General features: G+C 51.7%; 1 protein-coding gene across 2 annotated transcripts in view; it reads right to left on the bottom strand.

Annotated features, from left to right (window-relative positions):
- Window positions 1–1,010: 1,010 nt before the first annotated feature.
- Window positions 1,011–16,258, bottom strand: part of slc14a2 (solute carrier family 14 member 2) — a 139,575-nt gene continuing 124,327 nt past the window's right edge. The window contains exon 9 of one of the 2 annotated variants that reach the window (XM_038790782.1): window positions 1,011–1,357. In XM_038790782.1, coding sequence (XP_038646710.1) covers window positions 1,190–1,357 — 168 coding nt within the window. In that variant the 3' untranslated portion in view covers window positions 1,011–1,189. The remainder of the gene's footprint in view (window positions 1,358–16,258) is intronic. The other variant, XM_038790781.1, reaches the window with a different exon arrangement.

Below are 16,258 nucleotides of genomic sequence, written 5' to 3'. Positions count from 1 at the left end.
ACAGTAACTACATTAGCTTCAAGTTTCACAGCTTCCTTATATCCCAGCTTACTATTTTGCTGTGCCTCCAACGTTAGAATTTACAGTGCAGGAGGAGGCCATTTGGCCCATCGAGTCTGCCCCGGCTTCTGGAAAGAACACCCTACTTAAACCCACACCTCCACCCTATCCTTGTAACCCAGTGACCCCACCCAACCTTTTTGGACACCTAAGGCCAATCCATCTAACCTGCACAGCTTTGGACTGTGGGAAGAAACCGGAGCACCCAGAGGAAACCCACGCAGACACGGGGAGAATGTGCAGACTTCACACATACAGTGACCCAAGCCGGGAATCAGACCTGGGACCCTGGCGCTGTGAAGCAACAGTGCTCACCACTGTGTTACCATGCCGCCCATGTAATTGTATAACTTACAACTTCACCATTTGCGACCCATTTGGGACAAGATTCTGTCTGCCTTTCCATCTCCATTCCTGCCTGAAGACCCTCTTTTAAACTTATCTCTTTGACCAAACCTTCCCAGTAACTCCTCCATTAACTTAGAAACCATTTTTATCTGATTATACCTCTGTTAAATTCTTGGGGACATATTGGTACATTAAATGCAAGTTATGGAACCATGGATACCCAATTTGTTTTCACTGTGCCATGTTTATAATGGTCAGTCAAATTGGGTCCTGCATACACAAAGAAGGATTTAACTGCAAATGTATGCCATTCAACTTAGTTTCCAACTTCAGTCGTTAAACACGAGCAGTTCAAATAAAGGGGCAATGATATATGCATCATATTTTCAATTATATGAAGATATTCTTTTAAAAGGAGCACATAGGGGCTGATTTAGCTCACTGGGCTAAATCGCTGGCTTTTAAAGCAGACCAAGCAAGCCAGCAGCACGGTTCTATTCCCGTATCAGCCTCCCTGGACAGGCGCCGGAATGTGGCGACTAGGGGCTTTTCACAGTAACTTCATTGAAGCCTACTCGTGACAATAAGCGACTTTCATTTCATTTTTTTTTCATTTCATTTAATCTGTGGAAGAATCAGGGTATTTGAGACATTTATGCAAAATGCAGGTTATATAATTAACTATGTAGTTATAAAGGAAGCATTGCATGTGTATATATATATATATATCTTCTACACAGTTGTACTTTTTGTTGAGAATTTTTTTTGCCCAATGTTCTTTTCATTTACTCCGTTCAAATTTCTTCATTTCTTGGTAAATCCTCATGTTCTTCTCAGGGTAGGTCACTTCAGATAGTCTTAATTTACAGATGGCTTTATTATTGGTGGTCATCAGCAGAAATATAATTGTGGAGAGGCAGAAAGGCCATGTGCATGCAGGTAATCCAACCTGGAAAACAACACAAAATGTAACAGCTAAACGGCAACATCAGTTTGGTTTCAAAAAAACACCATTTGAGGTAAGTGAGGCTGAATTTACACTGAATGCTTTGGTAAGAAACATCCTCTGAAGGGGCCTAAAGCAGTTTAAAGCCTTCTGTGGTGAATGTGTAACCACTATAATTCACACTGTACATTACTGTGTATCTGTGGGCTGCATCTGTGAGCCGTTGCTCGGCTCTGCCCACATGGGGAGATGAGGAGCATGTACAGGGCTCCGCCCCCATCAGGCAGTATAAGTGCTGCGGTCCTGCGAGTCCGCCCTCAGTTCAGTACAGTCGCAGGCAGGCTCAGTTGTAAGCCGATTAAAGCCACAGTTTACTTCAACTCGTGTCTCTGAGTGAATTGATGGTTGCATCAATTTAATCGACTTAAAAACTACTGTGGAATCAGCCCTCAAACCTGACCGACTGGAACTCGATCCACAGGCCGCAGAGGCAAAGGAAATATTTTTGCATTGGCTTCGGTGCTTCAAGGCCTACCTGGCTGCGTCGACGACCTCCTCTGTTACAAAAGAACAGAAACGAAGTCTTCTCCACGCACGGGTGAGCCATTGTATTTCTACTCAACCTGATGAAACTGACTCTTATACTGAGGCCCTCGCGATACTCGACTGCCTGTACGTGCAGCCCGTGAATGAAGTCTATGCGCGACACATCTTTACAACTCGCCGCCAGTGCCCTGGGGAGTCGCTAGAAGACTATCTGTGCGGCCTTAAAGCTCTAGCACGCGACTGTAACTTCCAGGCCGTGACAGCCTCCCAGCACATGGAACTCGCCGTCCGAGACGTGTATGTTGCAGGGGTCTGATCCAATTATGTGCGGCAGCGTCTCCTTGAGAAAGGGGCCCAGGACCTGGAGGACACGGTAAAACTGGTCCCTTTCCAAAGCCTAACTGCGTTCCCGGCCGATCACGCAACCCCATCGTGGACCCCCTACCAAAGACTGCTCAGGCCTGCGCCGTGCGGCCACCCGCGCACCACGGAGGACTATTGTGCCAATCTTGCGGCCAGCCCCAACACCCCCGGCAGCAATGCCCGGCCTGCAACGCGACCTGCAGCAGCTGCGGGCGAAAAGGGCACTTTGCTAAGGTCTGCCTGGCCAAAGCTAAAACCTCGAACCCTAACCCGAACACTGGCTCCTCCGACTCCCAGGCCCGCAGACCCCGCAATGTGGCAGTGTGTCTGCCGACTCCGCCTCCGCACAACATGTGCGACTCACGGGGGCCGCCATCTTGGCAATCCTTCCCCACTCGGCCAGCCATGTGCGATTCATGGGGGTCGCCATCTTCCTCGCCGCTCGCCATGTGCGATCAACGGGGGCCGCCATCTTGGCCATCACCCGCTACGCCGCTTGAAGATTACGACCTCCGCGGACAGTCATCACGGGGCCGCTCCAGCACCGCTGACCACGCCACCGACTACCCGCAGCTCAGTGCAGTCACTTTGGATCAGTCACGGCAAAAGCACCTCAAAAGCTCTATGATGTCCGTCCAGATAAACGGATACGAGACACCATGCCTGTTCGACTCCGGGAGCACTGAGAGCTTCGTTCACCCAGATCTGGTAAGGCACTGCTCGCTCTCGATATTCCTGACACAGCAAACAAGCTCCCTCGCCTCGGGGTTGCACTCAGTTCAAATACAGGGGTGCACTACTGCGACGCTAACAATACAGGGCGCCGACTACACCAATTTCCAATTGTATGTGCTCCCAGACCTCTGCGCCCCCCTCCTCCTCGGACTGGATTTCTAGTGCAACCTCAGGAGCCTAACACTCAGCTTTGGCGGACCCCTTCCCCCACTCACTATATGTAGTCTAGCAACTCTGAAAATTGACCCCCCCTCCACTCTTCGTTAACCTCACCGCCAACTGCAAGCCACTCGCAACAGGAGGTATAGCCTGCAGGACAGGGTGTATATCAGATCCAAAGTCCGGTGTCTTTTGCGTGAAGGAATCATAGAGGCCCGTAATAGCCCCTGGAGAGCTCAGGTGGTGGTCGTCAAACCGGGGAAAAGCTCCGGATGGTGGTTGATTACAGCCAGTCCATTAACCGGTTCACGCACCTTGATGCGTACCCCCTCCCCCGGATTGCAGACATGGTAAATCAGATTGGCCAGTAACGCATATTCTCCACCAGCTCCCAATCCGCCCGGAGGACCGCCACTACACGGCATTCGAGGCAGACGGCTTCCTTTTCCATTTCCTCCGGGTTCCCTTTGGCGTCACGAACGGGGTTTCGGTGTTCCAACGAGCAATGGACCGAATGGTGGACCAGTACGGGCTGCGGGCCACGTTTCCGTACTTGGATAACGTCACCATCTGCGGCCATGACCAGCAGGACCACGACGCCAACCTCCACTGATTTCTCCAAACCGCCCAAAAACTCTATCTCACCTATAATAAGGAGAAATCCTTTTTCCGCACTACCAGACTAGTCATCCTCGGCTACGTTGTGGAAAACGGGGTCAGAGGACCCGACCCTGACCGTATGTGCCCCCCCCTCCCATACAATTCCCTCTCCCTCACTGTCCCAAGTCCCTCAAGAGGTGCCTCGGATTTTTTTCATACTACGCCCAGTGGGTCCCCCAGTATGCGGACAAAGCCCGCCCACTATTTAAGGGCACACTCATCCCACTGTCAGCCGAGGCTCGCCAGGCCTTCAACTGCATTAAGGCGGACATCGCCAAAGCCGCCATGCGGGCTGTATGAGTCAGTCCCATTCCAGGTGGAGAGCGACGCCTCAGAAGTCGTTCTCGCTGCCACTCTGAACCAGGCAGGCAGGCCAATAGCGTTCTTTTCCTGAACCCTCTCCGCTTCGGAACTTCGACACGCCTCAGTTTAAAAAGGAAGCCCAAGCCATTGTGGAAGCCGTACGGCACTGGAGGCATTACCTCGCTGGTAGGAGGTTTACCCTCATCACCGACCAGAGATCGGTTGCCTTAATGTTTGACAACTCGCAGCGGGACAAAATCAAGAATGACAAAATCTTGCGGTGGGGGATTGAACTCTCCGCCTACAATTACGATATAGTATATCGTCCTGGGAAGCTCAATGAGCCCCCAGATGCCCTGTCCCGCGGTACATGCACCAGCGCGCAAGACGACCGACTACAGGCTATCCACGATGACCTCTGCCATCCGGGGGTCATCCGGCTCGCCCACTACATCAAGGTCCGCAACCTGCCCTTCTCCACTGAGGAGGTTACAGCCATCACCAGGAATTGCCCAATCTGCGCGGAGTGTAAACCGCACTTCTATAGACCAGACAAGGCCCACCTGGTAAAGGCATCCCGGCCCTTTGAATGCCTGAGTATTGATTTCAAAGGGCCCCTCCCTTCGAACAACCATAACATCTACTTTCTCAATATTATAGACGAGTTCTTCCATTTCCCTTTTGCCATCCCATTCCCCGATATGACCACCCCGACATTATCAGAGCCCTGCACAGCGCCTTCACCCTGTTCGGTTTCCCCAGCTATGTTCACAGTGACAGGCGTTCGCCCTTCATGAGCGACGAACTGCGTCAGTACCTGCTCGGCAAGGGCATCGCCTCGAGCAGGACTACCAGCTATAACCCCAGGGGGAACGAGCAGGTGGAGAGGGAGAACGCGACGGTCTGAAAGACCATCCTACTGACCCTACGATCCAGGAATCTCCCGACCTCCCACTGGCAGGAGGTCCTCCCCCATGGGCTCCATGCTATTAGGTCCCTCCTTTTGTATGGCCACAAACCAGACTCCTCATGATCGCTTAGTTGTCTTCGCTAGGGGAACTACCACGGGGCCTCGCTTCCATCCTGGTTGAGGACACCGGGCCCTGTCCTCCTTCGGAAGCATGTCCGGACACATAAGACAGACCCCCTGGTAGAGAGGGTCCAGCTCCTGCACTCGAACCCCTATTACGCGTTTGTCGAACACCCCGATGGCCGACAGGACACCGTTTCCCTCCGGGACCTGGCACCCGCTGGATCCACTACCACTAGAGCCGATGTACCTACCACACTACACCCCACTCGACCTCCCATGCCCTGCGCCCCTGCACCTATTTGCTTCCAGCGCTCCCTTCCACCCGACACACCGGTCCGCAGGAACAAAGCTCAGGAAGAACCACTCCCGGAGTCCACCCTTGGACTCGCACCGAACATCCTTCCACAGCCATCCGAAACGGCTGCAACACCAGTGCTTCATTGGTTGCAACGCACGATTCGGGCGCCGGACCAACTGAACTTGTAGACCCATCACCCCCACCGGACTTGATTTTTTTAACAGGGGGTGAATGTGTAACCATTATAATTCACACTGTACATTACTGTGTCCCTGTGGGCTCCATCTGTGAGCTGTTGCACGGCTCTGCCCACAGTGGGAGATGAGGAGCATGTACAGGGCTCCGTCCTTGGCTCTGCCCCATCAGGAAGTATAAGTGCTACGGTCCTGCGAGTCCGCCCTCAGTTCAGTACAGTCGCAGGCAGGCTCAGTTGTAAGCCGATTAAAGCCACAGTTTACTTCAACTCATGTCTCTGAGTGAATTGATGGTCGCATCACCTTCAAATTGCTTTACTGCCATTTTTGCATTGCTATGCAAATGAAACCAGTTTGTAGCAACCCATCAAATGGCAGTATAGTTACAACTTAGCACCCAGTGAAACTGCCAAGGAGATATCTCTTTATTCTATTGAGGCTTACAGGGGATTTGAAAACTTTTCTTAGTTTATGCTCTTATTTTGTACAATGTATATGTAATAATTTGAGTGAAAATCACTTTGAAGTATTGCTTTCTGTCTATTTATAATATCAAAGAAAATAATTTCATGATAGCGTAAAATGATTTCCAACACTGTTGGATAAAAATTAGTTTTCTTCATTGTGGGACAGCTTTGGGTACGTGTTCAAACACTGCTTGCTGTCTTTGTTTGAGCTGGAAATTTTACCTGTGACTGTGCAGGTATCAGCATTAACTGGTACCTCTGGTATAATTACAAACATTAATATGGATATCTATGCAAACTGGGGTTACCATAAATAGCCAGGTTCTCATTAATGTGTGGTGGTCAGCACGTATATTAACATGAAGCAATGACTTAACTTTGGGGTCAGCTTGTCCATTGGATGTCCTTTCATGTTTATTTTATATGTAAGCGGCATGGTGGCCCAGTGGTTAGCATTGCTGCCTACGGCGCTGAGGATCCAGGTTCAATTCCAAACCTGGCCCCGGATCACTGGCCATGTCGAATTTGCACATTCTCCCCTTGTCTGCGCGTGTTTCACCCCAACAACCAAAGATATGCAGGGTAGGTGGATTGGCCATGCTAAATTGCCCTACGTGTCCAAAAAGGTTAGGTGGGGTTACTGGGTTACAGGTGTGGGCTTAAGTGGGTTGCTATTTTCAAGGGCCGGTGCAGACTCGATGGGCCGAATGGCCTCCTTCTGCACTGTAAATCCTTAAATCCTATGATTCTATGACAGAGAGCTCCAGCTCAGAGGGAATGGACACAGGCATCCAGCTCAAAAGAGATGGACACAGAGCTCCAGCTCAAAGGCGATGGACACATGGCTCCAGCTCAAAGGGGATGGACACTGGCATCCAGCTCAAAGGAGATGGACACGGCGCTCCAGCTCAAAGGGTATGGATGCAGAGCTCCTGTTCAAAGGAGATGGACATAGCTCTAGCTCAGAGGGTATGAACACAGAGCTCTAGCTCAAAGGAGATGGACGCAGAGTTCCAGCTCAAAGGGGATGAACACAGGGCTTCAGCTCAAAGAAGGTGAAATGTCCAACACAAGATGTACAGCTTTCTTCACATGACAGATCAACAGTGCCTTAGGTAACTTAGGTTTTCATGACTGGTTGTTTCTGAATTCTCAGACTCCTGGTACAAGACCTCCTTCAAGGAGGGACAGGTGTTCACGAGGAGGAGGAGGGGACGACGGCGACGACGACCAATGCCAAATCCCTCGAGCAGTGAGTGCCTTTGAAGGCAGGACACTCCCACCCCTGGGAAACGACAAGCAGCCTGCAGTGGTTTACTTGTCGTGCTCCCTGCATGGCAACAGGCTGTCTGCAGTTTAATAATACCAACAACTGTGGGATGGGCCTTTAAGTGGTCACGAATTGTCCACTTAAGGGCCTTGATTGGCAGTGGAGTGAGAAGGCCAACTATGGGCCTTCCTTTACTGGTCGTAATTGGGGTGGAAATGCTATAGGATTCTCACCCACCCAGCTAAATGCCTTCCCCATGTCCAAATATACCATTAAGGCAGGCAGAAGACTGCACCCTCTGTCCTTTTGAATTGTGATTCTGTCATTCGCAATGTTTACTGCATTTCCAATCTTTCTGCTCAGATGCATATTTTCAAACAACTATTCACTGCAGCTCTCTCCACTGTCCCTCAGCCAATTTTAAATCCACCTCACCATTAGCCCTTTGTCCTTTAGGCTTACATTTTTCTAACAACTCTATTTTGTGGCACATTAATAAATTATCCTCCCAAATCCATATATACATCAACTGCAATACCTTCAAGAACTCGCTCCATTATTTAACAATTAATTATTAAATCCAAGTTCGTCAGACACAATTTGAAGTTGACAAATTCACCTTGGTTGCCATTTATTCACTCTTGCTCCCCAAATGTCAACAAACATTTTCTTGAACCCTGTCAACAATCTCTCCCTCAATGTCTGTAAAACTAAAGAGCTGGTCATTGACCTGATGTACTTCAAGCAAAGTATAACACACACCCCTGTCTGCATCAACGGGGCGAGGTGGAGATCGTTGACAGCTTCAAATTCCTATGTGTGCCCTTCACCAACAATCTGTCCTGGTCCACTCACGTCGACGCTACGACCAGGAAAGCACAACAGCGCCTATACTTCCTCAGGTAACTAAGGAAATTCGGTATGTCTACATTGACCCTTACCAACTTTTACAGATGCACCATAGAAAGCATCCTATCTGGCTGCATCACAGCCTGGTATGGCAACTACTCGGCCCAAGACTGTAAGAAACTACAGAGAGTCATGACAACAGCCCAGTCCATCACACAAACCCGCCTCCCATCCATTGACTGTCCACACTTCCTGCTGCCTTGGGAAAGCGGGCAGCATAATCGAAAGACCCCTCCCACCTGCCTTATTCAGTCTTCCAACTTCTTACATCGGGCAGGAGATACAAAAGTCTGAGAACAAGCACAAACAGATTCAATAACAGCTTCTTCCCCACTGTTACCAGACTTCTAAACGACCCTCTTATGGACTGATCTCTTCACACATCTTCTCTACTCAGTAGTACGACACTCCTGTATGTTTCACCCAATGCCTGTGTCTATGTATTTACATTGTGTATTTTATGTTTTCCCTATGTGTTTCTTTTCATATATGGAATGATCTGTCTGAACTGTATGCAGAACAATACTTTTCACTGTACCTCGGTACACGTGACAATAAACAAATCCAAATCAAAGTTTCCCTATCACTGACATCAGGTGATTGGCCTGTAGTTTCTTGGTCTATTTCTCCCATCTTTTTGAAGATGGGTGTGACCCTTCAGTCATCTGGCACCACTCCCATTTCCAAGGAAGATTGAAAGGGAATGACTGTATGGATATTTTTTTTTATTGCTTATTCGGTAATTTAGGATCTATCCCAATTGGAATGGATGACTTTTCCACTTGGAGCACGGTTTAAGTACCTTGGGCTGGATTCTCCCAAAATGAGACTAGTGTCCCCACGCCAGCATAAAAACCGTGGAGTTTTACTCCCGAAATTCCTTGAAAAAAGTTGGACGAATTCATAGCCCTGCAGGGGACTAGCAGGGACCCGGAGTGAATCTGGCAGCTTTTGCTGCAGATACGGGCCCCTGCAGTTCCGGGTCAGAGGCCGTCCATGCGCACGGCGGCGGCCTCCAGTGGCCGCACCGTGCTCCATGGCGGACTCGGACCGCGGAGCCATACAAAAAAATAAACCCCCCGATCAGCCACACGCCCGAGCCTCAAACCCCGTGCCTTTAATCGCCAGCCGCCTATAAGGCCACCCCTGGTCTCTGACCCGCCTGCCCCCGACCAGGGCGGCCGCAAACCGTGTCTGCAGCCGCCATGCGAGCATCCCGACCAGCAATAGATGGTTAGTTCCACGCCATCCGGAACTCGGCCAGTCGGGAGCGGAGGTTTGTTGAGCGGGCCTCTGGCAATGAGTCCCCGGCTGCTCGCCGTACTCCACGGTGACACCGATTTTCAGTGCCCGGAGAATGGCCGACTGGCACCGGGCCCGATTACGGTGTCAAACTGGATTCTCTGTCCTGGTGCCGGCTGCGATTATGCCGTTGGGCTGTGGAGAATCCAGCCCCTTCTATTCCGTTTGAATTTTTTTACTTCATTCACCTTTACTATGATGTTGGCAGCATTACAAAATAGGTCAAAGACAGATGGAAAGTACTCATTCAGCACCTTGTACAGGGACACAAAACAATTATGGCACAGAAAGAGGCCATTCAGCTCATCGGATCTAGGCCGGCTACCTGCAGACCAGAACGGTCAGTCCCAGACACCAACGTAGTCCCCTTAGCCCTGCATGTTTGCTTCCTTGGAGTGACCATCCAATTTCCTTTTGAAATCAATGATTATTTGTGCAGCTGCCACCCTCACAAGGAATAGATATACTTGCCATAGATGGAGTGTAACAAAAGTTCACTAAATGAATTCCCGGGATGGAGGAATTTTCCTTTGAGGAAAGGTTAAACAGACTGAGCCTTTATCCTCTGGAGTTCAGAAGAATAAGCAGTGGTTTAATTAAACACACAAAATTCAGCCATGATTTCATTGAATGGTGGAGCAAGTTCGAAGGGCTGAATGGCTGATTCCTCCTACAGTTTTGTGTACATGGGCAGTGAGTTCCAGGTCATTACCACTCGTTGCATAAAAGGGTTCTTCCTCACCTTCTCCTTGCATCTTTTGCCCAAAATCTTACATCTGTGTCTCCTTGTCCTTGTACCACCAACTAATGGGAAGGGCTTTTCCTCGCGTACCTTGTCTAAACCTGTCATAATCTTCTACACCCCTATCATATCTCCTTTGTCCCAAGGAGAACAATCCAGCCTTTCCATCCTAATCTTGTGACTAAAACCACATATCCCTGGAGAATCCAGTTTGACGCTGTAATCGGGCCCGGTGCCAGTCGGCCATTCTCCGGGCACTGAAAATCGGCGTCGCCGCGGAGTACGGCGAGCAGCCGGGGAGCCATCCCTGGGCCCATTATGGTAGACCTCTTAAAGACCTTCACATCTTTCCAAATGTTCAGTGACCAGCACTGAATGCAACACTCTAGTTGGGGCCTTACCAGTTTCATTTCAGAATAATTTCCCTGCTTCTGTACTCAATACCTCATATGTTTTGCTTAGTACTCTCTCACTACCCACCTTCAAAGATTGATTCACATACACCCCCCAGGTCCTGATCTGTTCTTTTACACTCTTCAGAAATGTGCCATTGGGTCAATGGAGGAGATTTTACAGCCCCCCCAGCCAGTGTATTTGCAACCAGGAGGGCACATAAAATAGGATGGGTGATTAGCCCACTATCCTCCTCGTCGCTTCCGAGCTGTCCACCATAATACAGTGGGCAGGTAAAGCATCAGCCAGTCCTTTGCCCTTAAGCCTATTGAAGACCTTAACTGGCTGATTAATGGACAGTGAAGGGCCTGTTACTGCTCCATTGCTATAATCAGTGTCATTGGGAAAGGCTAAACAAAGGAGGCCAGCCCTATATTTTATCATCTCCAATGAAATATCAGAATAGTTCTGCCAAGAAAATATGTGCTTAAAACATGGCGTTGGCTTGTCATGTGACCTTTCTCCAGCTGCCGGGGAGTTAAAAAAAATACATTGCCCGTGTATTCCAAAGGCAAATTGATTTGCTCACATTTGGAAGTTGCCTTAGCCGGGATCCCCTCATCCAGGCTATCTTAATGACCTGTCTCCAGCAGTTGAATACCTCAGGTGATTGACATCGATGTCTTGCTCATGTGATAGGCGATGTGGGGCGGGATTCTCCTTTCGCGGTACTAATTCCCGGCGGTAAAACTGGTGAAAACCACTGGCGGCAACAACCCACGAAAGTGCATAATTCTCCACACTTCCGGGGGCTATGTGGACGCCGGAGGGGTTGGCGCCGAAGGGACTGTGTGAGTGTGCGCATGCGCCAAAGGACCGATGTGATCCTGCGCATGCGCGGTACCGCCGGCGTGGTTCCGCACATGCGCAGACCGGCCGGCGTATTCTGGCGCATGCACAGGGGATTGTCTTCTCCGCATCCAGCCATGGTGGAGCCCTACAGGGGCCAGCAAGGAAGGAAGGAGTGACCCCACGGCACAGGCCTGCCCGCAGATCGGTGGGCCCCGATCGTGGGCCAGGCCACCATGGGGGCATCCCCCGGGGTTGGATCCCCCCCCCCCCGAGGACCGCCCGAGCCAGACTTACTTGCCAGGTCCCGCCTTGTGGGACCATGTCTAATTCACGCCGGTGGGACTGGCCAAAAACGGACGGCGGCTCGGCCCATCGGGCCCCGGAGAATTGCCGGGGGGCCGCCGACCAGCGTGGCGTGAACCCTTCCCACGCCCGAAATCGGCACCGAAGAATACGGCGGGACTTGGCAGGTAAATCGGCTGGGGGTTGGAGAATCCCTCTGCCAATCCCTTCAGATTCCCTGAAATCATAGTGCAGAATTCTCCCAAAAACTGACAGTGCAATTTCAGTTGGGAAAATTCTTGCAAATCAAGCCAGTTGTTCCAGCGGGATTTCCATCGCGATCTTCCCACACTTAGTCATTTTTTGGAGCCTGGGGTGATTCACACCTAAAATAACCCTACAGCCCCTCACCTTCTTGTCATTAAAGACCCTCCCCCTTCCTACCACCAAAGCCCCCTTCCAATTACTGCCATTAGTGAGTTACACCTTGCTATGGGGTTACCAAACTCCACCTGCCTTCAGGGCTTCCCTTCAGTCCCCCCTTCAGGCCCTACCCCTTGGCAGTGCCACCTAGGCACTACATCCTGGCACACTGGCAGTGCCAACATGATTGTCCTGTTGGTACTGCCAGGGGACAGTGCCAGGACACTGTACAGCTGTCCCTGACCACCCGGCAGCTACAAAGGCCTCCAAGGCATCAGCTAGAAAAAGATCCAGTCCAAAAAGATTGCTGTCAGACAGGGCATGTGGTTTTTCTAGGAAACATTTCAGAGTAGAAAGAAAAATCCACTATAGAAAAAATACAGTCAGTCAGGACACCTACTCAAAAGAGGAAGCACTTCAGAGTTAATGGACCGTGAAGTGCTGTAAAAACAAACAAGGTGACCCTCGTTTGGACAGCATGGTAGCACAGTGGTTAGCATTATGGCTTCACAGCGCCAGGGTCCCAGGTTCGATTCCCGCTTCGGTCACTGTCTGTGTGTAGTCTGCACGTTCTCCCTGTATATGTGTGGGTTTCCTCCAGATGCTCCGGTTTCCTCCCACAGTCCAAAGTTGTGCAGGTTAGGATTGGCCATGCTAAATTACCCTTAGGTTAGATGGGGTTGCTGGGTTACGGGGATAGGGTGGAGGTGTGGGCTTAAGTAGGATGCTCTTTCCACGAGCCGGTGCAAACTCGATGGGCCGAATGGCCTCCTTCTGCACTGTAAATTCTATGATAGCCTTCAGCTGTCAATCAATAGTCAATGGGGTGTGAAATTGAATGTAAACATCCAAGTACAAAGGGATAAAAGAAGACATACTGCAACATTGAAACTACAGAATAAGGGGAGTGAAATGCTTCTTCAAGGGACAAGCTGCAGAATGGCTCTGTCCTGTGAGAGGATGTTAGGACAGGCTGCAGCTATGCTTTGCCCAGTTTGAGGTGTTAAACATGAAAGAAAGCAGGCTTCAGGGTTTCACTGACCCAAAGTAACCCCCACCTAGGTGGAGACCCCCGACCTTGCCCTCGCCAGCCCAGTCCGAACCCTGCAGCCCCCAGCTTCCTTGAAGCCTACCTCGCGGCATCTGGCCAGCAGCTTCTGTGCCCAATGCTTCCTCGAGGAAAGTGGAGAGGGGTTCTCCCCTTTGTGCTCCCACACAGCGTCCATGGTTCCCACTTTTAAGCACCTGGTTCCCACTTTCAGACACCTAGCAGAGATTCGTGCCCGGGTGACCTCCAGCTGGCGGGGTGGGGGATGCAGGAGAATACTGGGAGGCCTTTGCATTCGACTTTAATCTCCCGAATAAGATTCAAATATATGTAAATTAGCTATGAGCATGTGCCGAGATCCTGATCACACCAGCTCAAGTGGGCCGGGAGACTTGGAAACTGTTTTTCACCCGGCGCAAATCCTGTTCGGTGCTCTCCCACAATTCTTCCAACATAGTGGGATTTGCGGCGTTGCAATGCAACCAGAGAAAGGTCCCCATTGTCTTTGATGAGTTTTTCAGACTGACACCATTCCAATGAATTGGAATGTTGAACATATAGGACGCAATGAAACGGCCGTGCCGCCCTGACTCCAGGCACAACACAGTCGGTAAATCTCTGAGGATTTTCCTGGCACCCCACGCCTCACGAGATCTACCAGGATCTTGTACATATCTGCCTCGCTACGGTGTGCGGGCCCTGGGCCAGCAATAACAGCGGGTCTGGTCCATGGGATAGAGATTGTTGACAACCCAGTCTGCGAAGGGTTCTGGTGCTCGGCATTATTTGACAATGCCTGACTCCTGCCCACGGTTGCACTTTCCACCATTCACCTGGGTGACCCCTGCATGTGAGCTGGCCATTTCATCACACGGACCCATCGAATCACTGGGGTAGCAGTGGTGAGTACGTTCGGGGGGTAGGGAGGTTAGTTGAGCCCAGGCCACCCAAAACTTTCTCCCATTCACCCCCTCGGCCAGTCTAGACCGGCGCACCCCTCACACTAATCTGACAGAGCATCGAGGCAGGTTGTAATGGTGGTAACAGGTGTTTAATCAGGACAAATATTTACAGATTTGTGCCCTAGCCCTTATAACTAAACTGTGCCCTATACCCATGCCAACTCAACTGGTGTCTAACTTTCTTGTCTTACGGGCCCTAACGCTATGTCTAGGTGGCTCCCCAGATGGTACAGCAGGAGTTGAGGTGGCTGTGATTCCTGCCCTGCGACCTGGGTCCCCACTGGCGGGCGCCTTCTTGGGTGACTGGGCCTGGATGGGCCTTGCTGCTGCTTGGATGTCCCGGGTTGCATGGGGCTGCCCTATTCCGCCCACTGCCCGCCAGATGCACCAGGGACAGGAGAGGGGAGTCCGAGGTCCTGCGGCGTTCCGGCACCTTCCCTGCGGGAGTCATCGACACAGGTCCCATCACCTCCTCCTTTCTCGGGCTGCCCAAGGCTCCCCCGCACCTGCCGCTGTTAGTCCTGGAGTCCCGCACTGGTCTCGAACAGGGTCTGCACACTCACAGCCATGGAGCACAGGGAGTGGAGCATCTTCCTCTGGAATTGTGCCACATCATCCATTGACTGTGCTACCACCTTCTGGGTTTGTGTCACATCAGCCAGTGACTGTACCATCTCTGTATGGGACTGGCCCACCTCCCTCTGTGTCTGCGCCACGTGACCAGCGCCTTGGCAATATCGTTGTTCCCAGCCATGGCCTACTGTGACTGGGCCACGCTCAGGAGCGCCGCTGTAATGTCCAGGTGGGTCTGGCACATGGCTGTCTGTGAGGCGGCCTCTGGGCCTCGGCCAGCATCTGCACAGAATGCCCAAGGTCTTGGACATGCTGATCCATAGCCACGACCGCCGCCCCCAATGTCTCCACCGTGGACGCCACCCGTGCAGTGTTGGCCTGAGTGGCATGCATGGTCGGCACCACCCCCTGCTCCTGCACGTGGTTGGATTCCTCCAACTACACCTGCAGGTACTGGATGCCCGCCGACAACTCCTCATGTAGTTCCTGGCTCTGCGATTGCATCGCCACTATGGATGGGACTGTTAGTTCCAGGGGCCCAAGATCTGTCTGGACGGCAGCTAGTCCCTGAGGTCGGCCTGCCCTCCGACCGTCTACCCCACTTGGGTGTTCCTATCTCCACTGGATGTACCGGAGAAGCTGTGTGGTGCGCACCAGATGGTATCCCACGAGCGTCTTCACTAACATGCCCAAGCGAGGTGAGAGTGGGTGTAGGAGACAGCTGTGACAGAAAATCACTGTCACCCCTCGACCCGAGCTCGGGGTCTCCTGAGCCTAGGGCGGAGGGTTGATACACCTGTCACCGCTCGGCTCACGAGGGGCTCCGGCTGTGGCACTGGCTGGGGGCATGGGATGCCAGATGGACGCATCCCAACCCCAGCAGGTCCTGCAAGACAAGACGCATGGTTAGAACGCAGGCCGGGGTGGGTCTGGGGGTGGTGTAGAGTGAAGGTGGTGTGGGGGTGAGGGTGGTGTGACGATGGTGTTGGGGGGGATGTTTGACACTGGTGTCATGGGAACTGCATGAGTTCCAGGGTCTCACTTCCTCACTTGCAACCAAACTCCACCTCGGCGACCTCCCTTTCCTCCAGGCCGCCAACCACGTCTAGGGCCCTCTGCTCTGCCATGGGGAAGCCCAGGTCCAGTGGTCCTCCTCCTGTCTTCTCCCGCTCCCGGCGGTCGTGCGCGGCCTTGTCCTGGGAGGGGGTGCGGGAAACAGAAGACGATAATGTTAAACAGCCTGACTCATGCGGCCCGGTTGGTGAGTAGCTGGTGGCCTCAGTGCCAGGGCAGCCAGTCATGGTGGCCGGTATAGGTACTGGCATGTGGGGCAGGGTGGGGGGTTTGGCCGCCTTTGTGTTGGGGAGGGTTGGGTTATGGGTGTGTGGGA

The sequence above is a fragment of the Scyliorhinus canicula genome, chromosome 3 (genome assembly GCF_902713615.1).
Source record: "Scyliorhinus canicula chromosome 3, sScyCan1.1, whole genome shotgun sequence".
NCBI lineage: Eukaryota > Metazoa > Chordata > Chondrichthyes > Carcharhiniformes > Scyliorhinidae > Scyliorhinus > Scyliorhinus canicula.
Note: the sequence above shows the minus strand (reverse complement) of the source record. Positions and strands in the feature narration are given on the sequence as shown.